Source organism: Platichthys flesus, chromosome 16, assembly GCF_949316205.1.
Source record: "Platichthys flesus chromosome 16, fPlaFle2.1, whole genome shotgun sequence".
In the NCBI taxonomy this organism is placed as follows: domain Eukaryota; kingdom Metazoa; phylum Chordata; class Actinopteri; order Pleuronectiformes; family Pleuronectidae; genus Platichthys; species Platichthys flesus.
The window spans coordinates 9660782-9686683 of record NC_084960.1 but is presented as its reverse complement, the minus strand read 5'-3'; the positions used below and the strand labels follow the sequence as shown (position 1 = coordinate 9686683).

General features: G+C 42.5%; 2 protein-coding genes across 2 annotated transcripts in view; both read right to left on the bottom strand.

The window, feature by feature from the left end:
* The window catches only part of aatka (apoptosis-associated tyrosine kinase a), a 30846-nt gene extending 15127 nt beyond the window's left edge, over positions 1-15719 (bottom strand). Inside the window, exons 1-3 of the mRNA XM_062407288.1 lie at positions 15378-15719; positions 15125-15236; positions 3453-3586 (exon numbers count right to left, since the gene is read on the bottom strand). Of these exons, the coding sequence (XP_062263272.1) occupies positions 3453-3586; positions 15125-15206 (216 nt within the window). The 5' untranslated portion in view covers positions 15207-15236; positions 15378-15719. The remainder of the gene's footprint in view (positions 1-3452; positions 3587-15124; positions 15237-15377) is intronic.
* Positions 15720-19068: 3349 nt separating this feature from the next.
* LOC133971281 (immunoglobulin lambda-1 light chain-like) lies at positions 19069-21127 on the bottom strand. The gene is made up of 4 exons (XM_062408570.1): positions 20979-21127; positions 20561-20886; positions 20222-20255; positions 19069-19557 (listed from the first exon to the last, which is right to left on the bottom strand). Exons 1-4 carry the CDS (start codon positions 21016-21018, stop codon positions 19232-19234), a joined length of 726 nt encoding a protein of 241 aa, XP_062264554.1. The 5' UTR covers positions 21019-21127; the 3' UTR covers positions 19069-19231.
* Between the last annotated feature and the right edge of the window lie 4775 nt (positions 21128-25902).

Here is a 25902-nt window from a genome sequence, read left to right as displayed (position 1 = left end):
GTAGATTAAGGAGTGACTGAAGCCCAGTAATTATAATACCAGGATTGCAATTACGCCCTTTTTCATATAATCTTACTTTGTAGCAGAGCATTATGGAAAATCTCTTAGAATCAGGGGTCTCCTCTCTTTTTATTCAGAGCCATTAAGTTGAATCATCTCTTCACTTGTGTCCTGAGCTTATCCCGCCACATGAGGCCACATCCCGCAACAAGCCAAGTCAATCTAGCTGTGGCTGTACCACTGTGGCTGTGTTGGGGAAACCATACTGGCGGTAATGCAACGGGCCATCCACCCGTCCATTCAGTCCCCGGTTAATGAAGTGGTGTACCCATAAAAAAAGCCTATCTCCCAGGTGCAGCAACCACAGAGGGGGTGGGAGAGAAAGTGGAGAGAAAACAGGAGGAAAGAGAGAGAGAGAGAGAGAGAGAGAGAGAGAGAGAGAGAGAGGTTAGCAGGATGGATTCATTTGAATCACTCTGCGTTTGTGTGTGTGTTTACATGTGTCCAGTGTGCATACATGGGAATGTGTGTGTGTGTGTGTGAGTGTGTTTCTCATTCAGGAGAACCATCTGCCACTCTCCTCAGAGCGAGCTGTGAAAGCAAGCACCTGGCTGTGAGTCAGCCTTGCATCGCTCCCCGGAGAGCCTTCAGTTTAGAAAGCACTTAATATCCAGCCTCAAACACTGCACGCTCCAGTAAGAGCATCGCGATGGAGAGGAATAATGAAGCTTTTTGGAACGACGTATTTATAATTTTTCTTTTCAGTCCCACTCGAGCAAGCACACCTCACGAGTGAAATGTTGAGTGTCGAGCTGGTGCCAAGAGAGCGAAGTAAAGAGTGGAAACCATTTAACCATTCCGGGAGGCTACCAAACGACGAGAGTGGCATGAAGATTTTGATAACTCAAAGCCTGAAGTACATGAACCATTACAGCGGCGTGTCGTGTTTGGAGTCACGATGAACCACGTCAGAGACAAACATATACTTTATGGACTCAAGTCAGCCTGTATAAGACTCCATGACCCTAAATGTTTATGACCTGAAACCTGTATGACCTTTCTACATACCTGTTTGACCTTTCCATTACTTATTGACTGTCCCAAGAGCCCAATGGAAATGTATGCAAATCATTTGTTACTGTCTTAAACTGCCCTACAGAACCAGTCTGAACTGGCTCAGGCAAACTTCCTTGTCCTCCTATATAAGACCCTTGTATTTGACTGTTCTCCACCTTCACTCTGAGATCCTTAGGACTCTCGGTGTGTTGATCCTTTCTGCAGAAAGCCCCTTATCAAATACAGATAGATAACTTTGTTGTTTCCAGCCCCTTGTATCTCCAGATTTCCATCACCTGAACGTCCGTATATAATCTCCTGAGTTCAGTGCATGTCTAAAAGCACTGCGATACCCTAGTTACCCGACCCTCAAAAGAATAAAATGTATGGATTATGGACAGATTGATGGATTCAAGGATTTCAACGGTCCTGACACCTGGAAACTCCCAGTAGAATGTGTTTTCTTGTTATTGTAATCTGTCCGTTAGCTTCTTCTAAAACGTAAAATACTTTTATGCCCTTTTTTTACCAAAGCGCTTCGAGTGGTCACCAAGGCGGTAAAAGCTCGGTATAAATACAGACCGTTTAAAGACCATTTACTCCCCTGCTTCATCAGTGTTTTGTGAGCTCATCATCTGAGGAAACACTTGCCTACTGACCTTGCCTATTGATTTTTTAGAGTGGTGTGGCAAAAGGCAGAGACTTAAAATTGATTCTTGTAAAAAGATCCTCGCCTCTTTTACTTGAACCAGCTCAGCCGGGGTGGCACGGTGAACCAGCATGGGCCACGGTTGACAAAGTGAAGTAATTGTTGTCTGATGCTGTTTTTACAGTTGGAGCGCCCTTCCTGTCACAAGTCCTTTCAAAGTGAATGGAAAGCAGACCCACATCTAACCTCCCACTGTTCCTGCAGGTTATTAATTTACTACACACTTTTAGCAAATACAACCCGGCCCGAGAAAAACACACACATCTGTGCAAACAGAAAAAAAAAATCCAGAAGGTCCAGAATCTGTTCACGGTGCCTCTCTATGCTGTGGTCATTAGTCACACAGTTGCCCCTGCAGCATGTACCTACCACAGGCTGCTCTCCCCGGTCATGATGAACTCTTTAGGCCTGTCGCTCACCACTCTGAACAAAAAACAAGATGCTCTGCTCTCATTCTCTCTCCTGCACCATCCTTCTGCTTTTTGCATCTTTCTAACGAACAACAAAAAGCCTAACATGGTCTTCATTCTCGCCGAATGATCTGCATAAGTGCTCTTAACAGAAGGCCGCTGTTCAGTCGGGGCTGTGATTTATCCAATTTATCCAAGGTAGTAACATCAAAATGCTCGAGCGAAAATTGAGCAACGTTTTGATGCTGATTCTTTCCACTGAGCAGCCTGTTAGTGAGACTTGAGACTTGAAGCTCTTGAGTTTCTCCCCTCCTCTCCTTTTGCCCCCCTGCCTCTGTCAGTCTCCTCATCAGCCGCTCACTTCATCGCTGATGGTCGACACGGCGTGGCTGAGTCATGCTGGCAGCTGAAGGCAACACAGAGACAATGTGGGCCAGCTTTGGGAGGGTGGGCAGTGTTTCATTTCATCATTTGCTTTATACAACGAGGCAGCAGTTCTGAGCAAAATATTTAGATTCGAAAATTGGGCTGATCAGCACTGAAGTACCTATAATTATACAATTCTGATGCCTCCACCGAGTCCTTGAAAATCATCCATCTAACTATTAACTTGGAGCCATCTCAGCGGACATTGGGCTGGAGAAAATGAATAGCCCCTCCTTGAGAATCGGTCAAACGTTAGTGATTTTGTTATAACAAAATTGTATCTGATTGTAGCTTCTAACGAAGTTTTGTAAAGACACAAAAAACTTTCAGGATATGAAACTTTGGGCTTTAGGAAGAACTATATAAAAAAAATGTTTAGATTTCAACACAAAACAATGAATTTCTTAATAAAATTCAGTGGGTACATCATGTAAGGGAAATAGATTTCACTACAACAAATTTGGATGTCAAGATCATTTCAATAATGTAAAATAAATTAAATTAATCAAATTAACTTAAGAGAGTTGAGTTATATCATAAAATACAACAATATCTCATAAATGAAAATAAATTCAATTGAATAAAGTCATCAACAGAAATTAACTCAATAAGTTAGGATGCTTTCACTTAGGTAATTGAGCGTTTCAACAAAAATAATGATATTGTATTAACTTTAACTGGCACATTGTTTTAGAGGAGCAGGGGGGGGAATGGATACCTTCGCTTTAAATTCCATCGCACAACAAGTTCTGTTAACACATTGTTTGTGAGGATCCTGATGCATCATCTGTAAACACAAGTCTGTGCTCCCCTCACCCGGGGGAACCAGCAGGGGGCAGCCCTGAGCTCACCTTGAAGCCCATGTCTCCCTTCTTGCAGCAGAGGCAGGCCAGCATGAGGAAGACGAAGGTGAAGAGGCCAGAGAAGGAGACAGCTACCACCGCCAGGGATGAAGGCCATGACAGCTCGCTCAGCGGCGCCCCATCTGCAACGATACAAATTAACGCCAGAGTTACAGACGGTGGAGACGGCACACTGCTGGTGTCATGCAGGAAATTACAATCAAAATCGAGATGGAGGCGATTTGTACACACAGAGATGATTTGTGCTCTTCTGATTGGCAGCTTGATGACAGCAGCACGAGACTCACCGTTAGCATCCCTTTCTGTCTCCTTCTCAAGTTTATAGAGTCTGAACAGGAAAGAGGCTCCTGTAGCTTAATTACAGTAGTTAGTACTCAGTACGTGTAACACTCCGTTTCCATGTAAACAGCCGTGATGAATGGAAATATGTGCTGCGGATCTATAATTAGGTTTAGATTTTTTCCTTCTGTCAGATTCATCCACAGTGTTTCTGAGAAATGTGGCTCTGTGACCGATGAACAATGGAACACAGACACATGGATGATAGTGGCTGTGTGCAATTATTTCTACTTTGTGAACATTTTACACAACCATTGTCTCCCTGTGTGCGATTGTGGAGCACGTGTGTCAAGTTTGTCTTTTAGGCTGAAAGAAGTTGAGGACAGACCAGAGAATCCAAATGTCAGAGTTGAGAGCAACTCCCCAACATCTGATTTCATTCTGTCGGTCTGAGCGACGGAAAGAAACTCGGGGCATGTTGGAAGGGACAGATATCAACCATAGAAAAAACTTACATGCAATATCCATCATTGTCACCCTCTACTTAAACACATTCATCCCCGAATCTACCGCCACATGAACCGCATTCATCTTTAACCAATCATAGGTTCACCTGTAGCTGTTTAAGAACAAATGCTGACCTGATAAACTCTTTCAAACTCCATTCCCCCGAGTCTGAGAAGCCTCATTTATGTCACGATCAATGGAAATAACATACAGCTGTTTTTACAGGACACCTAAACTTATGTGCATGGGTTAAATCTGTTAAAATATGAAGTAATTAGAAGCTGTTTTTTAAATACATTGTAACGTTTGGATATGTCAATCAAACAACCCACGGTTACAATTTTTATTGCAGCAGCAGAACTTAGTTAGGGTTTAGGCATCTAGGCTGCAAATATCTTTTACCCCCTGTTGGAGCCTCCCGGTGGATGGTGGGCAGGTGGAGGGGCTGAATCAACAGGCAGCGATATGCAGCGGAGGCATTGACAAGCAAAAGGAGAGATGGGAAATCGTTGCAGCTTAAATAGGCTGCGAGATCGGGGGGGGTAACGGATTGCGAAGAGGGAGGACATTTCTCGAGTCGACTTCCTGAACTATAGCTTGCAAGCGTCGTTCCATTTTCCTCCAACGCTTGGAACGTTCTGAATAAGATCTTTGCCTCTTTGCCTCAGACAGTATTATTTCTAATTTCCCCACGTTGTACTGAATCTGATGTATTCACCTGAGATCAACATGTATTCTTGGAAAATAAAACGGAAAAACAAAGTATTTTAAACACATTTTTTCATTATTGGCCTTATCAATCTGACAGAACTCCCCCATCTGTCATCCATTTTTCACCAGACCTGCAGTTGCCCTTTCTAAGTCTACTGTAAACATATCTTACAACACAAGCACACACAGGTCTCCGGTGCTGACTGGTTGGGCTCCGTGAGGCTTGTGTGCGAGCACTTTTCCAGCTCACCGAGTGAGATCTGGTGGTCCTGCCTCATTTAGCTGCGGGGAACACAAAACAGCACCGCTCCAGCCAAAGCTCCACCCTCGGGTCAGGGCCACAAAGCCGACGCTCACGCTTGCACACACAGATGGAGCGTGCAAACAGACCCACAATACAGCCAGGTTCCTGCTTGAGGTCTGGTTTACGAAATACAGCATGCGTGTGTGTGTGTGTGTGTGTGTGTGGGCACTGATGCATCCATCACCATAGTAACATCCTCGCCTTGCCAACATATATTAGTCGATTGGCTTTTACAGTGTGGGGAACCTCATCCTTTCCCCTCCTTCTTTCCCCCCTTGTGGAAGAATTTTTTGTTTTGCTGATGCCTCATCCACTGGGACTCACTGCCCATATCTGCCTGTACAATGCGTGACAGCTTGTGGTAGAGAGTGTGTGTGTGTGCGTGCACATTGTGTCTGTGAATTGGAAAAGAAAGAGATTACAAAGCTAAACCAAGCTGTGGCCTTTCTAGATCCTTCACATACCACGACACACAGAGCCTGCAGTGGCGACCTCACATTTGCTTTCCTTTAAATATGAACATTCAGAGCTCTTGTTCACTCGTTACACCATTCTGGTCACCTCATGCAGAGAAATAAAACCAACAGCATTGTGCAGTACAGCTTAAAACTATCTTGAAAAGCTATAATAATAATATAATAATAATAAGTAAAAAAATAAATGCTTTACTAAATCTAAGGATATATTAATGGGAGGGTGTGAGTACACTGTGCAGATGGTGCTGGAGACAGTGATGACACTTGCTGAATCAGAGGACATGGCGACTCAGAGCTCACTGAAGGACACAACATAAAATACACATGTTGTCATTTCTGGAGGAGACAGTAGGCGGACTGCGGGGAGGCTCAAGACCTGAGGCCAATCAATGTTTCAAGGTTACTGTTTGCCATCACTAAGTCATGCCTCAAAAAAACACAAGTGGAAGTTTTCAACATGAGAGATAGGAAGTAGGAGATCCTGTCCACTTCCTCCCGTTGGTCACATTCTCACCAAAAAGCCTAAATCATCTCCGTGAGCTGACTACCGTGAAAGGTTACCCAGCCGGAGGCCGAGGTCACTGTCAAGCCTCTGCTTGGAGCAGATGGTGAACTCAGACCTGGATCAGTTTTTAACTCTTTTACACTTAATGGATTAGTCAAGGAAGTTCCAGAACCGCTCCAGGTTGGTTTTGTATAGTTGTTGTCAGACATGAACTATTTTTCATCCTGAGATATTTGTATTCTTTTAGTTTTTTTTTCAGTTTTGCGACTGTCACATGTTAGAAACCTCATCAACACGCCCTCACGATGAATCCACATCAGGATCTCCACCTGTTTTCTCACAAGGGCTCATTCGGAAGTTATCCACAGTTTTTACTCAGCGGCTGGCGGGAGAAACTCCAGAGAATATCCAGAGCCTCTCGCTCGCGTTCTCGCGTACGGCACCTCTAATTGCATGAGAAAGCAAATTACCTGAATTTGTTCTTCTATATTCGTGGTGAAGGTCCACATGTGCACGTACACGCTGTGCCACCTCTTACACGTGTGATACAGTTGCAGCTGAGCTCTGGGAGGTTGGTTAACATGTAGTGGTTTTGATACAGCCTGACTGAGGCGTTCAGATCCTAAACAAAAAAAGCCTTTTAAGCTTCAGTGCGTTGGAATTAGTGGACGTGCATGAGTGCATGATCAGCCTGGGGGAGAAATCTGACTGAACAAAGGGCGTTTGGCTGTGACTCTGTGCAAGATGAGCAGTTTGAAAATGGATTTATAAATGGAGGGGTGGACAGTCTTCATCTTGCTCAATTTATCTTCATAGTTCTTTTATTTCTTTGTGTATAATGCAATGGCTGGTAAACCTCTGTTTATTACATCTCATTGGCAGCTGGCCTTCACTTCATATTGGAGTTTTTAATCACCGTTCTCTGCCAGACAGTCTAAACTGGTCACCCAGAGGAAAATACATTTGAAGAATCCATCTCCTTCTCTCTCAGAGGAGCCGTGAGAGAGAGGCGACCCCGGGGTGCTCCATAAATATTTGAGAAGCACACATTATTTCACCGGCTGCATGGCGAAATGAAAACAAAGCACTTTAAGCTGGGCTCATAGCCACTATATTAAAAAGACTGGAGGAAGATGAGCCATGTCCTGACAGACGGGAGGGGAGAGCAATGGAGTTGCCCTGCCACCCCCACAACTCAGCCCTGAAATCAGGATAGGTCACATTGGGAGCTAGAGAGAGGGAGGTAAAAAATCTGATGGTGTTCTAACTTAAAGATTGAACAAGGAGGCGCTACTGCTTTATATTTCCCAAAAATAAGAATTATGAATAATCTTCCACCCAGGAGGTTATTCTTTCATCGGCGTTTCTTTATCTGTTAGTTCGCAAGATTAAGAAAAAACCACTGGACGGATTTCCACAGAAGGATTTGCAATGGGTCAGGGAAGAGCCCTGTAAATTTTGGTGCAGATCCGGAATGGGGATTTTGGCACTGGTATTTGTGTGTGTACAATTTGGTGCAGCTTGATTGAATATAAGAGGGCCTTTGGGCCTTGGCGAAGGGGTATACAATCACTGAGTGCCTTTTTAGCCTTTGTTGCTTGTCAGACAAAAAATATGCAACCAATCTCCAAATAATTATATGGAGGAGTGGGGCACGACTCAAGGAAGAACCTATTAAATGTTGGTGAGGATCTGGATCACCGGGGAGAGCCAGGAATGTTTTATTTTCTTGAGCATTGTGAGAACGTGAGGTCGTTTTTAAACATTCTCATTGATTTCTCTAAATTACTCATGGATTGGGATGAAAGAAATAGGGCATGTTTGGCAGTCTGATTTTTTTTTGTGCAATTTTGTGCTGCAGATCCAAAAAAATAAATATTTTGATCTGATGAATTTCAGTTTATTAGAGGACTGTTGGACTCTACTTAGTGCCATTCTATTCAAGAATGCCATTTGACTCCAAACCCAGCTCAGTTTCACTCGACTAACCTGTGACTTATCCAATCTTCTATTGATAGCGAAGTATTGGAGCACTTTTTGTCATGATTTTTTGGTCTTGTGTTCTGTCAGGGTGTTTTGAATTGTGTTTGGATAGATGCCTTCTCTTTTCTTGCTGCAAAACAAAATAATCTACGGGTACAAATAAAGTTACCTAACTTTTCCAGTTTGGATTGATGACGTCTGGCATTGATCATTCAGACGGCGGCCTCACAAAACACCAGTGTGGGAAAAGGAACACACATTCCAACTCATCAGGGGCAGAAAAGAATTTGCTGACTGCTTCAGTGCCACAGAAAAAAGCCTGATAATTCAGGTTTACAAAACGAAACTAAATAATGTACAAAACCATTGCTGTAATGGCAGAGTGTTCCCTCTCTCCACACAGCACTCAAATGCTCACCATGTAAATGCAAGAATAGAATGTGTGTGTGTGTGTGTGTGTGTGTGTGTGTGTTGGTGTGTACGAAATGAGAATGTGGTGTGTTAAGCACAGCCGCTGAGCTTTTCATGGTGGATCATAAATATAGCATGCACCACTGAGGTAGAGGTCTCTGTTGCTGTGCAGCTGAAGCAACTAAACAGCGGTTCTACTGCTGCCAGCACGTTACTACCTGCTAATACGTAATAGCGCTCATCGTGCATTCACCTATCCGGTTCAGAATGGAGATGAGCAGGAGAGGGACAGACGACAAACAGGGCGAGGAGAGAGAATACGGACGTCATCCTCCCACAATCAGCAATAACAAGGCCGGGGCTGTGTGTTCATATTCAGGTGCTAACACAAGAACACGCACCCACGCAGAAAGCATGGTCAAGGTGATGCACTTGGGCTGCATAAGATAACTAAGGAGTTTCCGTGGTAACTGAGAATAGTCGGCTTGTTTTTGCTCCTGACAGCAGGAACCCTTCCACAAAGTCCACGAGACGGAGCTGTGACACATCACAGAGATAGACAGAATTAAATGTCGGCCTCCCTCTGAGTTCCTGCATTCTCCGCCCTCTGCACTGTCCTCCTCCATCTCTTCTTACTCCCATCCATCCCTTCCTTGCCGGCAGGTTTGCCATACATGCTACAAATGCACACGCACGCACATCAGCTCATGTTTTTGTCCGAGGGAATAAGTGGTGACAGTGCTGCAGGGCGGGCACCGTGCCAAACTACACACCACTGCAATCAAGTCATCCCGTGTGGTGGAGACAAAGAGACGGGGTGAGATTCAGCTTGACCCGCAATTAGTATTCAATAAAGTGGATAAAAGTGAGGAATACGTAATGCGACTAAAGTCTAAAGGTTTATCGGTGGTCAGCAGCCTCGCAGGCAGATCTTTGTGCGCGTTAGGAAGAATAAGCTGGCCTGCGAAAATGACCACATATAGCTGCTGCCATAATTTAGGGATCCACAATTCTTCCACCTCCTCTTGATGCGTCCGATTGTTTAACTTCGAAAATCTGTGACAAATAACAAGGAGGAACGAAAGGAAGAGAGAGCCACAGAATGAGAAACGGCAGGAGCAGCAGAATGAGAGAAAGTCCCCAAATCTCACTGGGCTTATGTCTACATTTAGGACAGTGCTGCAGGGGCAACCAAGCTCCTCCATCTGCCCTGTAAGGGCTGCACCAAGTGGTTTCCAACAACAACAACAACAACAACATCAACACCAGCTACACACACACATATATAGCAAAGAGTGGAGAGGGAGGTGGGGAAGTGCTTAGGATACAGCAGGCAGGAGAGGACAGAGAGAGACAGTGGAGAACTATGAGCTTTAGGTTTGATCACAGGTCATTTGAAGAGGCACAAGCAGAGCAGTTCTTTACATACATTATCACCTGCAGAGCTCAAGTAAAACTCTAGCAGTATGACAAGAGGTGCAGCCATCAACACATAAAGAGTGATGAAGACTTGGCTTAACTGAATAAGAGGTTTTAAGTAATTGACAGGGAGCTGTATGGATGCAGATATTGATTCTCCACTGCTTTAGTGCGCGTGTAACTTAAAAGGACAATCCGTGTGGATAAGTCATGGGCTCAAGTGGTGAACTCACATTTGGTGTTAGGATGTAATTTGAGTATCTGTTTTAAAAGACTTGCTCGCTGTGTCAGCGTTAAGGGACGCAGAGTGGCTCTAGGGGTTTGTCCTACTCTTGCTCAGAAGCCCCTGGGGGTCAGTGGCCTGCATTTAGGGAGAAGTAAGCTTTGCGCTGACACAGCCTGGCTTCTCAAGAGGGGGAAACGTCCAACAGAAACCCTCTGTCACAGTCTGCATGAAGAGGGTAGAGTGAGGACAGGAGGGAAAGAGGAAAAGAATTAATGTAGCAGTTGTGAGGTTCGGAAAAAAAACAAGAGTAGTGCAAGCATTGAAAGCGAGAGGAGGCAAACACGCGTGCCTGGATATGTCAGTCTCAGGAAGGGGCTGACAGCAGAGGGAACAGCATGACATAATTAATGGCAGGATATGGTATCCTCCACAAATTTACATCCTTTCTGGCCTTCCTGAGTCACGCTCTCTGTGAATGACTGCAGATGGCAGAGGGACGCACAGGCCTGCAGAGAGCCATGATAACTGTCATTAACTGGGAGTGAGAGCCCAGGAGGACCACCATGGATCAGCATTACGGACCCGTCATGCCTGTCCCCTGACAGCCCTGGCAAGGGCACACTGCTGGAAAAAAAGAGGGTCTGGCTTTCAACTTTGTGACAGACTGATGCTTACAGACAATTTAACAGATTATGTGACTGCTGAACCGGTATGCCGCATGTAAAGGTGCTAGCTGTGGTATTCTGCATCAATATGTCATGCATCTGAGGGATTATTATGATTACCGTGGGAATAGATCACTGCAGAGGAGGCCGGTCACCTCTGTTGGTCAGTGATTATTATGAAGCACAAAGAGAATCTGTTGCCGTTTTGCACAAATGGAACCAAAGCCGCTCATTGGCTGTCACGCTGGCAAGCAGATGGTTAAAGGAATAAATGGAATCACAGCTTGTTTATCCTCTTGAGTCAAGGACAACAGGAAGCATGACTGAGGATTGAAGAATCCTCTCAGATACAGGAGCAACATAGTTATTTACATTTTGACAAAGACCTGCACTAAGAATCCTGTGTGAGGGATCTATCATTTTAACCATTTAGTGGCCAATCACCACAGTTAATTAACTGATGATAGAGAAATGTTAACACACGCTTAGTCTTTAACACACCGGAAGGTTTTACATTCACATACCTTTTTCTCAAAGGGACAGTTAATGTTATCAGATCTCTACAACCGAGTAGGGGTTTCAAAGACTGCTTGAGTGGATTGTTTTAGACCAGTTGTTAATCTGGGGGTTTAGCACGGCGCAGTAATTAAACAGCAAATATGCAGCAATTGTTAATATGTCCAGCAAGAGAGGGAAACAGATCTGGACGCAACAACCATTCAGATGCTTCACTCAAATCAACAACACGTAAATACTTTAACAGATTAGACGAAACAGTCAGCTGCAGTAATGATGCACTAAATACAACAATTCACCTTTTATAACCATCTAAAGGTATACCCCCCTTATGGCTAACGCTAGCAGCAGCAATGTTAGGAGAAGCACTCTCGTGATTATTCAGCTAGTTGACTTCCTTTTTGGGAAGAGTTGAAAACTGTTACCCACGTAGTACAATGAAATGGACAGGTAACACACTAATACATATGCAGTCACTAAGAGGTTTATGGTTTTATATGTTCAGCTAAATCTGGACTGAGTAAAAGCCACAGTCACAAAGTTAAATGCTGATTTTGTCCAAAAAAGATTATGCAGATGTATTTTTACACACACACACACACACACACACACACACACACACATTCCAACAAGAAGTGTTTGAACGCCTGTGTGAGTTGAGGACTCTATCAACACAAATAAGATGCATGTGCAAACCGATTTTAGACTTAGAAATATGCACTTGAGATGTTGTGTGTGTGTGTTACAGTGCAAAATACCAGAGCAGACTAGTAAGTGTGTGTTAAGCAGTTCAACATGCTGTCATTATTCCTCCCATGCTGTTGAGCACATGCTCCCACTAATACAGATGCAGTGAATCCACACAACTCATTTTGCATCCCCACGTCTGCTCGGAGCTGCCTTCCTGAACACAAGACAATGCTTACATGATCTTTGCTCTTCTGTCTTTTTTATAAGTACCATAAAACATCCCTGGAATCCGTCTGCTACACTTGAACCGTGCTTCCTATATATCTCCACTGTACCTTTGACGACCACTTGAGGTGTTGCTAAATGGCTCTCTGGCATTTACAAGTCATTCAACCAGAGGTGATGGAGAGCTTGGTGACAAATTAAATACTGCACGAGTCCCTCTCTAAAACAAACCAAGCGCACACACAGGCCTTCAACGAGTGTGACACCACTAAACCCACATCCCCCCCATCATCACGCAGCGTGCACATGAAGGAGACGTAGATGGTTCCCCTTGACTGCTCAAATCCACTTCATTCTTTTCCTGGATCCCCCAGAGGCAGACTTATGTAACTAAAAAGCTTGGTGTTACACGGGGAGAGATAAATAATCAAATGAGACAGGCAGTGGGAGGAGCCCTGGGAGCAAGTCCAGATGCTACTTTCTTCACATCTTTCCCTTACTGCATCACTATCACCTTGGTCAAAGCCTGCAGTGTCCTGTTCATGTGCACGTGAGGACACATGCAAGCTTCCCTGCATGTGGAGTATGAATTATATGCATTATCTTCTTCTTCTTTTTGTTTAACAACTCCCATTACCACTAAGAGATCTGCTCGCCTGATGGGAGAGCTCTCCGTGATGCTGAAGCAGAAGCATGCCAGGTGCTGGTTGCAGTAGTTGCCACAGACGTTGGGCTGTGGTTTCCCCCAAGGATGATTTGTAGTCAGGAGTCCTGCTATTGTGTGTCCGTCCCCGACCACCGACTTATATAATGCCGCGCAATGTGATGACAGAGTGGCCCCATGGTTGTTTCCCTCTGCCTTGGTATGTGTTTGTTTATGTGTGACTGTGTGCAGAGGTAGAGCACACTATGTTCCTGCATACCCGGAGGCATAGGGAGGAAGTGCGGCTGTGCACGATAACTTGAGTTGACGTTCCAGTTTAGACCCAGTCAGATTTGGGCTATAATCAATTCAGCAAAACACAGGACAGAAATCATGTTTAATTAAAGAGCTTGCTCATTCCAAAACGGTGGAATTGTGGAACATCGTGGTGCTTTTTATTTTTAACCCTGCCTTTGGTTGCAAAATATGAGGACAGCCTGTTCAGCAGCTACAGCTGACTGACTGCTGTTCAACCTCTTGATGGGAGTCTAGCAGTTCTCTGGACATAGCACTGGCCATGAGAATGATTGGTTCCTTTCCACACGCCCCCCCTCCATCACCCAGGCAACATTGATTCTCAGTCCAATTACGGAAAAGGTACCGGATCACTGGTGAGGTGCTATTCTTATGGAAAATCAAGATAAATATGACAGCGGTTTGGCGATTTGCATTGTCTACTCCGGCTTCATGTAGTGATACGTGCTGTCAGAGTCCATCCTGAAATGTCCCTTAAATTCTGAGTCCCTAAGAAAGAAAATATGAACGTTTCACTGAACATTCTGATCCCTGCCAAGAAGAATACCCAAACAATTCAATAAGAGATGCCCCGGAAGAGCCACAGTGAGCAGGCATTTTGACCCACATTCCAACTGGGAAACAATTATCATGCCTCAAATTAACACTCCTCTCATAGATTTGTGTCATATTTCACTGCACAGGACCAGAGATGGCCGGATCCGCATCCACTACATAGTCAACGGTGAGAACTGCTCTCAGAATAAATATCTAAACACCAACACCCAATGTTTGTTTTACAGAACATCTTACACTACAGAATAATAGCTTTACGTAAATGAAGGGCCACAGATATCTGTTATTTAATATTGCATAATGTTGCAATGCTCAAGGACATCTTAACACATGGCAAATAACCAGTTTGACTTTCGAAAGGAAGCCACTGTCAGTGACTAAGAAGCAGCACACACTAAAAACACAGAATGAGAAGGAAAGAGAGACACAAGATAAAAGAGGAGGCGGAATAATTGGGAGAAAAAGGATCAGCGAGAGTGTGGGAGTCTGGTGAGGAGAGATAGAGCCTGACACTTGAGAGCCATTGGGCTCACTGTCATTTGTATGCTGAGCACACTGACCCCAGTCCGGGGACTCTCTCGATCCTGTTTACTCTTTGCACACAATTATTTATTCTGCTCCATTTCCGGGCCCTCACTACACAGCCATGACTTTCCTGCTCAGTGGTCCCGTAGCACTGCAGCAGCACCTGGGTTGTCCTTTGCCAGGCATCAGCCCCAGCACCCAGGGGAGGATTGAACGCCAGCTTCCCAATGGGCACAGAGTAGCACAGACCTCAAATAACAGTGGGTCACCTCTGTCATGTTGGGGTCGGCCACCATGATGCACACATCCTGGTCATACATGTGGAACACACACACACACACACACAAACACACAGCTGCAGAGGTGCACATGTGGGACCGTGCAGATTCCCTGCAGGGACAAAGTTTAACCCTCTTGTCACCATATAGGACTGAGTGAGTGTAAAACATCCACATCTGAGCTAATCCGAGGTTTGAGCTGACTGTGGTTGATGTTATGGCGATGATGCTTCTGCTAGAGACTCAAAACAGATGACATGTGCAATGCTGCAGCGGCAGGACACCGTGATTGGCCTTGCATCGAGCACCACAGAGGAGAGAACAGTCTGATCATGCAAAAAAGGAAGAAAAAAAAGGTGTAAAAATCTAGGTCTGCAGCAAATGGATAAACGCCCCGATTCCAGTCATCCATCACTTGCATCCTTACCTGTGTCAAAGTGAGAGCTGAAGGCGAAGCTGGGGTTGAAAAATGCCGAAGACATGACAATCACATGTAGGGCAAAGACCATCCTCCTCGCTGCGTCGCAGAAGACAAGAGCCTATAAACACACACACACACAAACACACACACACACACACACACACACAATGGAAAGGCTATAAATTCCCGACTCAGGTCATTTCAGATTCAAGTAACCTGCAGCAGAAGCAGTGATGCGCAGCGTCTTATTCCCTCACACCTCACAGAGAGCCCCCCGAAAACCACCGCTCCACCTTCAGCTCGAACAGATGTTGGCAGTGGTTTCCATATCAGCACATCTGTCGGGTTATTCTTCTTCTTCGTAGACAACAACAGTATCCCCTTCTTCTACCCCAATGGCCAGGTTGAGTGCACCTTTGGGTCCTGTCCGTCACTTAGAGCGAATCAAATCCTGGGATTTGGAAATATCCCATCTGTGTCCCTGTCAGAATAAAACCTGGGTTTGCTATTCAACCTGGTTTACGTGCCGATTGTTATCCTGGACTGGCAGAGCAGCTGATTCCAAAAAAAACAAAAGAGAGATGCGGTCAACAGGGTCCGTTGGTTTCATAAGGACTGCGAGACATTTTGCACCAGTGGAAAGAAAGAGTTATTAGTTAGTAAAGGTGCTTCCGCTCCGAGCCTTCAAAATAAAAGCTCTTGTTGTTTATTTTTTTATTTTGAAAACAAATCCCTCTTCCTTTCCGTATTGCGCCACATTTCTTTCATACATTATGCACACGCATTGTCAGATCTCTATCTATCTATCTATCTATCTATCTATCTATCTATCTATCTATCTATCTATCTATCTATCTATCTATCTATCTATCTATCTATCCATCCATCCGTCCGTCCATCCATCCATCCATCCATCCCAAAAAATTTAAAATTGAAAAACGTCGAGTAAAAGAGTCAAAGAAATTAAAAGAGGTAAAACAAATGAAACGATAATCTCTCTGGATATTTAAAAATATGTTGAAAGAGGACACATACAAATGGAATAAATAGAACTGTGTCCAATTAATTCATCAGTGATTTTTTTTTCAAAAATAGAATAATAGAAAAAAGAATTAAATATAATTTTGAAAAAAGCATTTACACAACAACACATGCAAAATATATTATTTCTGACCTCTAGTGGTTGATGTTCCTGCTTTTTTGTGTATTGTATTGAGTGAGTGGTTAACAGCACAATGTTTTAGAATACCTCAACAAGACGTGTTTGTTCTGTCTCGTCTATCAGGATGACAATACAAACCCAGATGCATTGAAAGATTGTGCATTGTGCATACATCTCAAATGAACGAGAATGAAATGTGTATTGTTTCATATTGAAGTTAATCGTCGCCTGATTCATATTGGCTTAGATTTTCCCTGCGTTGGTTGTCGTCTTTTAAACAACGTTGTCTAAATAAATGTAAAATCTGGATTTTAGATGACTGCCCCCACATTGTGCTGTTTAATCTGCACCACCTGATGTTAAGGGATAAGAAAATACACAGTAGACAGGGTAGTTATGTGGATTTCCCACTAGAGAGCAGCACTGGATAATTGATAGAAAGGCACATGGGGGGGGGGGGGGCTCATGTCTAAACTCCCCTCTCTCATCTGCAGGATGCACCTGAAGGCCTCCTGTCTTTATATAGCTTCATGTAAATCAGGAGGTTCAGAGTCAATTCACCGGACTGGAAACTGATGTTTCATTTATTAGTATGAGTCAATTCTAGCTTTTGAATATTCACTATGAATGTGATTGTGTCCTGCAATAGATGCCTCATTTTAAGTTGCAAAAAACATATTTATCTCCCATCTCCAGTTACTCCAACTGAAACAACTCTTTTAGAAAGTCTCTCCATGACTCAATGTCCTCCCTCCCAGAATGCACCTGCACGCCTCCTCTCGTAGCTCCATATGAAGAGGTCAGTGAAGGTCAGTGAAATCACAAAGTTTAAAAGGAAAAGTCTTGAACCAACTTCATTTTATTACAGCCAACACAAAACGTTTCTGTAATATCAATTTCAATCCTGTTATCAACTCTTATGTTCATCTCAACATTCACTCTTTCCTATATGCGGAAAACATTATATGAACATATTCAGTGATTGACTGAAGGATTTAATGATGTATTAAATTGGTGTGAATATATATTTTTGCAACTTGGAAATTCATCAACATAAAACCAGTATCTAAGTTTCAAATTGATCTAACTGAAGCTCCTCCTCCTGTCCCTCTCTCAGTTTCAGGTTTGTATTAAATTGCTCCTCCAGCACCTCCTCTCCTCATCCTCCAAACCCTCTCATCTGACTCTCATCAGCCTCTCAAGTGACAAGGCCACTCTCAGCACACACTGACAACATGCTGGGGACCCTCTGCACTCTCATCACCGCTCTAACATGTAAGGAGGCTGACTTACTGCAGCTCCGGCCTCGTGTTGGATTCATCAGTCTGTGTGTTTCTCTTGACTCCGTGTGGTCGTGTTGTTTCCAGGTGTGAGTGGTGTGACGGTGGTGACACAGAATCCTCCTGTATTGACCGTGAGGAAAGGAGAGACAGTAACCATGGACTGTAACCTGGGGACTGGTACTGACAGCTCTGCTAACTGGCATAAACAGATTCCAGGAGGAGTTCCCAAGTTTGTACTGAGGTTTTATCAAGGATGGAGCTCTCCAACCTATGGTTCTGGTTTCTCTTCTCCCAAATTCACATCCACTCATCAGTCGACAACAGATAATCGTTTGATCATAAACAACGTGGAGGAGGGAGACTCTGCTGTTTATCACTGTAGCACATGGGACGGCTCTGCTAGTGAAACTGTATCACAGTGATTTACACTGTGACAAAAACCTCCTCACTTAACACTTCTGCTTTTTCTCCTGCTGACACATGTTGACTGACTGTGAAACCATCAGGTGATGCTCTCTGTACACAGAAGTTGAAACCTCTGATCATTAGTATATATAATATAACAACATGTAAATGTCAAAACATCCCAGATTATTTTCCTGGATTACTACACAAATGTAAATTTTTGTGTTTAGATATGCTTTAACAAAAAAAAGTACACCACTAAAGCACACATCATGATGTCAGAAACGGTTTTGTTAAAAATTATTTGTAAAAATAACTTTTGACTCATCATGAAGCAATCAGTTAACAGGAAGTGAGCAACAAAGAATCAATTTGTTCATTTGCTGATTTAAATTTCTGCAATGTTATAAAAGTGTGACTCACATCTAGTGATGGTTGAGGTGATTAGTTATTCTACACCAATCTAACTGATTCACCATTCCTTCATTTATATGATTCATTCATCATCAGTGATGATTAATACGATGTCCCAAAATTACTAAATAAATTCAAGTTCTAATCAGAGCAGCTCACAAACAGGACGTCAGCAGAAATGTTATTAGTGAAATATCATAAGTATTAACCCTCAGGTATTAAACCTCCATGTTTAATATTGCTGATAATGTGACGGCTTTGTTAGGAATAATTAAATGACCTGTTTGTTTCTTTTTCTAACAGATGCATTGTTGCCTTTTCACCATTTGTCATTGGAGAACCAGAGTCAACTGAAGTTTTCACACTCTGACTCCTGGGAAGGAGAAAACTTGTTGCATATGTTCCCTTCCATGTCTCCAGTTTCCACACATACTGCTGATTAGATTAAAACAGTATTTTGAAGAGAGCTGACACTCGTCATTATTATTTAATTAGGGCTATAAATAAGGAGAGCGGGTGCACAGGTGCATCCTGGGAATGAGAAAAAAAGGGTGGTGAGGTGATGCTTGCGAGGATGAAAATTCAGGCAAAATGCAGAATCAGGCGCTGGTGAAGTTATTGTTAATGAAATCAAAATATCATTGTCTCAGCTGCAGTGAGAACAAACTATTTCAGACGCGTTTTGTACTTAATGATTATTTATTGAAAGCAACAGTTGCAAAGTTGATAGAACGACACCACCCAACCCTCACAACGTGTGTCACAAGCATACAAACACATTTTCCTCCATGAAACAAAGCACAAACAGGAGAAAAGAAGCAGGTTTTAAATGGTCATTCTGCTCCTCTGTTATTCTTCAGTGGTGCAGACGGACTTGTTGATGTTTTTCTCTGACGTCTGGGAGCCCAGAGACACTTTACATGTGTAAATCTTGTCCATGTTCCAGTCTGACGTCTGGATGGCCAGATAGCTGCTGATTTGGAAAGTCTGGTCCGGTTGTTGGACGGCGGTGCTGGTAGAGATCCCACTGCTCACTGGGCTCCCATCGACCAACCAGGTCACTTCTGCAAAACGCACAGACTGACTGGAAAGACAGAGCAGACTGGCTTTGTTGGAGCAGAGCTCAGCACTGGACGGAGGGAAGACAGTCAGGACAGGAGGAGAGAGACTGGAGCCTGGAAATACAACAAGGACATTCATTAATAGAAATACACTGATTGATGGAAAACATGACAGTCTCAGTGAAGGATGAAGAGTTTTCATGCTGCAAAGCATTGACAAAAAAAATGTATATACAAAATATTTACACTATGTCCTTTTTAATTAAAACTTAATAGAATATGATCCATAAGTCTTTAAAAACATGTATACATTCATTGATCGTGTCTAAGAAAACCATATTTGTTTTCCAAATCAACTTTTTCAGTCATTGAGATAAATTATTATTTCAAAAAGAGAATCAAGATACATTCAAACTTATCCTCTGAACCAAACAACAAATACAGTGGATGATTATTGTTATCTTAAAGGTATATATATTTTACAAAGATTACATTTCTCACATCATGTGGAACTGAATATTATTTAAGTATATTCTTATTAAATACAAGTCATTTGTATAAAAAAATTCCAGTCTTGTGATCATTGGCACATTCTGTGTCAAATACAAAGTGCGGTATCGAGGCAAAGCTGGTGTAAAAAAATATAAGCATCTGAAATTTACCAAATGAAATGTTAAATATTTTACAGAATCTATAAACACACATTTATTATTTTCTCTCCATTTGGGCAGAAGACCAAATATCAACAGTGTTTATTGAGGAGTTAAAAAGTTCTTACCAGTCACGATCAGCTTGGTCCCTTGTCCGAATACCACAGTGATTCAGTTTGTGCACATGGCTGTACAAAAACCTCCTGACGCTCTCTGAGGGGAGTGGAGCTGAAACTTCCTGTTGAGACCAACGTTCACTGTAAACGTCTCATTCTCTTCATCACTCTGTTTATTTAAAAAAATATTAAAAACTGCTGCACTTGTTTCAAACATTGTGTCTGCAGGAGAATTTATTCAATCACCCTCAATGTTTTCTTGACTTATAGTGTTGATGTTGGTCGGGTGTGTTGACAGCAGCTGTGTGTCCCTCACTGAGGTTTTTGTCACAGTGTAAATCACTGTGATACGTTTTCACTAGCAGAGCTGTCCCATGTTTGACAGTGATAAACAGCAGAGTCTCCCTCCTCCACGTTGTTTATGATCAAACGATAATCTGATGTCGACTGATGAGTGGATGTGAATTTGGGAGAAGAGAAACCAGAACCATAGGTTGGAGAGCTATGACCATGATAAAACCTCAGGATATACTGAGGAACTCCTCCTGGAATCTGTTTATACCAGTGCGCATAGGTGTCAGTAACAGTCCCCAGGTTACAGTCCATAGTGACTGTCTCTCCTTTCCTCACGGTCACAACAGGAGGCTTCTGTGTCACCACCGTCACACCACTCACACCTGGAAACAACAAGACCACACGGAGTCAAGAGAAACACACAGACTGATGAATCCAACACAAGGCCGGAGCTGCAGTAAGTCAGCCTCCTTACATGTTAGAGCGGTGATGAGAGTGCAGAGGGTCCCCAGCATGTTGTCAGTGTGTGCTGAGAGTGGCCTTGTCACTTGAGAGGCTGATGAGGGTCAGATGAGAGGGTTTGGAGGATGAGGAGTGGAGGTGCTGGAGGAGCAATTTAATACAACTCTGAAACTGAGAGAGGGACAGGAGGAGGAGCTTTGGTTAAGTCTGCACGGTTTTTCATGTGTACTTTAATCCTCTTAATGGTAAATTATTTATTTTATACATTTTTCTCAGTGCCTGTGAATACATTCATTGATATGTGTGTTTTATTGAGTTTCCCAATTTTGTAAAATTAAAGGGATAGTTCACCAAAAAATGAAAAATCCCTCATTATTCACCACTATGTCGATGGAGGGGTGGGTGAAGTGTTTGTGTCCAAAATCACTTTTGTATTTCTGGGGTAAACAGCGCTGCAGCCAAATCCAACATAACACCAAAGGAGGTAATTTACACCATGTTTTTAGTCTGAATGTTCTCTCTAATCTACGTGTCCAGATGAGGATATCAGAGGATATTAAGACTAAAAACATGGTGTAAATTAAACTGTTTCAGGGCTGATTTGAATGTCAGGGTTTACGGACACTTGGATGACATCACAGGAGCTTTATGGAGGCTTGATATTAAATCTTTTCAGAAATATGTGAATTTTCAATTTTGGTTGAACTATCCCTTTAAGTCACAGTTAAAATTCCCTCCACTCCCTTGACCTTTTCATTTACATGGAGTTATAAATCCGGAGAGGCGGCCTGCAGGTGCATCCTGGGTAGGAAGAGGGTGAGGTTGAGAGGTTACGCTTCACTGATAAAAACTCTGTTTCAGTTGCAGCTCATTTGACTGTTCTGACGTGTCAACTGCTGATGAGATCAAATTGGTGAATGTAACATAATGAAGCAGGACAGTGTAGGCAAGTAATAAATAATTTTCATACTGCAGAAGCGTACAAAATTTCACAATCGTTTTCTAAATGACCTGAAGGTGGCGTGTGTTTCTTTACTTTTGAATATAGGTAGGTCGGCATGGTTTGCTTCATTTAAGTGATGTAGGTGGGGAATAATTCAATAAAAGCATTTAAATGGTTTAAAGAAATGTCACCACCACCGTCACTCATCTTAGAGCAGTGAGCCGACTGCAGACAGATGAGAGGGTTCAGATCACAGACTGTAAAGATGGCCGACGTGCGAGCTCCCCTAACATGAACCAAAGTGTCTCGATCACTCCCTAGTGGCTGTCTGCAAATGATTTTACATGTTTTTATTTCATCACTCCTCGCCTATTGAAACAGCCTTTTATCTTAACTCACCCAAACATCTATTGATGGACTCCAGACTGTACAGAACTCAGCTGCCTGGCTTTCATACAGAACCATATGACCACATCACTCTTGTTCTAGCGTCTTCAAACTGGCTTCCTCTATGTTTTAGAAGAGATTTTAAGATTTTGCTGATTTCTTTTACATCTCTCCTTGGCATTTCTCTCAGCTACATATCAGACCAGTTATTATTTTACGACCCCTCATGTACATTGACATCTTCAGGCAGAGCTCTTCTCTGTGCTCCAAATACCAGATTAAAAATAAAGGGGACAGAGCATTTTCTTTAAGGGCCCCAAGACTCTGCAATAATCTGCCTGAGGAAATCAGGTGATCTGAATTTTAATTCTTTTTTCATTGAAAAACATTTTAAAAACTTCATTTAAAAGAATTATATGTTTTTTTTGAGTTCTTTTAAATAAAATAAGTCTCTTAATATTTGTGATTTGTTAATTCTTTCTGTGGTCTGTTTTATTTTGCTGCCCTTGTGAAGCTATTTGTTTCTATATATAAAGTTATTATTAGGTCAGAAACCCTGCCTCCTCCATGTTATGGTCCCAAACACTGACCAAACTAAAATGTACATGTCAAATACCTTTTTTAGGTAGCTCTCATCACAACGATGTATGTTTGAGTGTACATTTTTCCAGTAGCTGTAGTTTCAATAGTTATTGATGCTATAAAAAGGGGTTAAACATCATGATTGACAGCCCCGGACTGTTTTGTGATTGGTAGAGAGCGCGCCTCGTCAGAGCCTCGATATTGCACCCCGATCCCTTGATCTCCATCATGCAGATGCTAGTTCCACATTAAACAATTATAGAAAAATGGCGGAATTCCTATATGGCATCTGTTTTAGCTTCCTCTCTGGGAAGTGGGAAGAAGTGGAGGCGCCGTGTGCATCTATATGTGAGGGTTGACGGAGTTAGAGCACCGTCTTGGTCGGTGGCATTGGAAAGCTCCCTGCCTTTATAAGGACAGGTGTGGGCAAATGCTGCCTCTTTGTCTGATACCTGGCACATGGTGACTGTTGTTTTTGTGCAGGTAGGGGAGACTGGGAGAGAGGAGATCTTATATTTTTCTGCTTGAAATCTAATCAGGTGTCTTGTACATTCAGTCGGGCGGTTGTGGCTCGACCCAGATTTCCGTGGCCCCATGTTTGAGAGAAGATTCAGGGTTCGCCTCTCCCCTTTTTGAGCCACAGTACAGAGTCAGTCATCCATTGTCTCTGTACAGTAGGGCCCCTCATTGAGCAAGGTAATATTTAATAGCAACGTAAATCCCCTCTAATGGATTTGGTTGCAATTTGATGACTGACCTTGTCTTCCATCTCGTTGCAGATCAAGTGCCAGACTGCTGCTTTGCCTACACCAGTGTTGTCTGGCCACTGGTTTCTGTTTTGGTTTTATACTGTTGGTCCAACATCTCATTCTTCACATTCCTGATGGACTGTTTGGCCTTTAATTGTATTGATTGTTTTTATGTATATAAATAATATTATGACCCTGATCAAACTGAGTGTCTCACTCTTTTCTCTTGTTTTAAGCAGCTGGACGACCTTCTGGGAGCAGTCGTGGGATGCACACCACTTTGCAGTGTGTTCGGCCTGAAGGGTAGTGGTCATTTGAACATTGTGTTGTGGTTTTGTCTTTGTAGTGTAGGTTGTAGTGAGGACCTTGTGCTCACGTGGTTGTGTCTATTTGGGTTTGGGGAAAAATCTCCACTTGATGGTAAGTACGCTGCCTACATAACGGCCCCCGCTATTTAGGTCAAAGTGTTTCGTATCTTTGTGGTCACAGTATTTGTTATTTTAGCTTTTATAAAACTAAAAGATAGGAAGTTATTTGTTTTTACTTATAATTGTCTCTATCTTTTTTCTTTCTCATGTCTTCCATTCTAGTCGTCCCATTATTAAATAAAGATTTAATCGAGAACTGCATGTCTCCCCTCTTCTTGAACCCCCAAAATGTGATGCTGTCCATACAGACTGAGGTCATTGGGGTCTAGTATGACCCACAGGCTGTTTCAAAGACAATTCTGTTATTCTAATAATTTCGGCTCACATATATATAGAGTCTATGGGTTGGAGGATGCAAAATTTCAAATTAAAATCAAAATTTATAAAACCACCACCTTTTTTTTTACAAACTCATCATAACAATTAACCCTCATTGATAACAAACCTCTGCTCATCATATTGTAGTAGGAAGATACATAGCTGCAGTACTTTCATAATCGGAGAGCAAAGTTCAGAAACAAATCTAAAGAAAAATAAAAGATAGAAAAAATTTGAGTAAAAGAGGTTGAGGAATTGAAAGGGGTAACATGCATGCAAAGGAGAATTCTCTACGTCTACAATAAATGTATGTTTAACATATATAATATTAAAATAATAGAAGATTGATTATATTGGATTTTTCGATTTTCCCTGTGTTGGTTGACTTCTTTTAAATTGTTTTGTGCTGTAAGCTGACACTAAAATGTACAATAATTACAATATATTATATTCAATATGAATCTGGATCATAAAAATGACTTACTCCACATTCTGCTGTTTAATCTGCACCATGTGATGAAAAGGGATAATAATGTCTACAGTATACAGTGTAGTTATGTTGATTGAACACTAGAGAGGAGCACTGCATGGTTGATGGAAAGGCACGGGGGGGGGGGGGGGGTCTCATGCTTCAACTCCTCTCTCTCATCTGCAGGATGCACCTGAAGGCCTCCTGTCTTTATATAGCTTCATGTAAATCAGGAGGTTCAGAGTCAATTCACTGGACTGGAAACTGATGATTCAGTTATTAGTATAAGTCAGTCCCAGCTTATGAATATTCATTGTGAAAATATGTACATGTGCTTGTGTCTGGCAATAGACGACCCTCGTTATAAGTTGCAGTAAACGTATTAATCTCCCATGTCTAGTTACTTCAACGGAAACAAAGAAATGTGAAGATTCAAACGTTGCACAAACCAGCATGAGTGACGTCTGTAGGATCTTGGACAAATCTTTTAGAAACGATGACCAGAAGTGAGACGGTTAGTGAACCATGAGTTTAACCACAGCTCCTCATCCGGTCAGTCACTCTGTTGACTGGAGAGGTGATCCTTTTCTTTTCAGGCATCACAAATTCTGGAATCATTATTTGTCAAATCAATCTGCACAAAAACACACATCAGAGAGTAACAGGTGGATATGTTCAGAACATCTTCACCGGCACAAATGACAATTCCAGGTTTAATATCAAGGCGTTTGCATTTTTAGTGCAGCAGCGTCTCTCCAGGACTTTCCTCCCTCCCAGAATGCACCTGCACGCCTCCTCTCTCGTAGCTCCATGTGAACAAAGCGGTCGGGGGTCAGTAAAATCCCAAAGTTTAAAAGGAAAAGTCTTGAACCAACTTCATGAAATTACATCCAACACAAAAAGTTTCTGTAATATCAATTTAGATCCTGAAATCAAATCCTATATTTATCTTAACATTCACACTGTTCAATATGCGGAAAACATTATATGAACATACTCAATTATTGACTGAAGGATTTAATCATGTATTAAATTGTTGGGAATATATAATTTTGCAACTT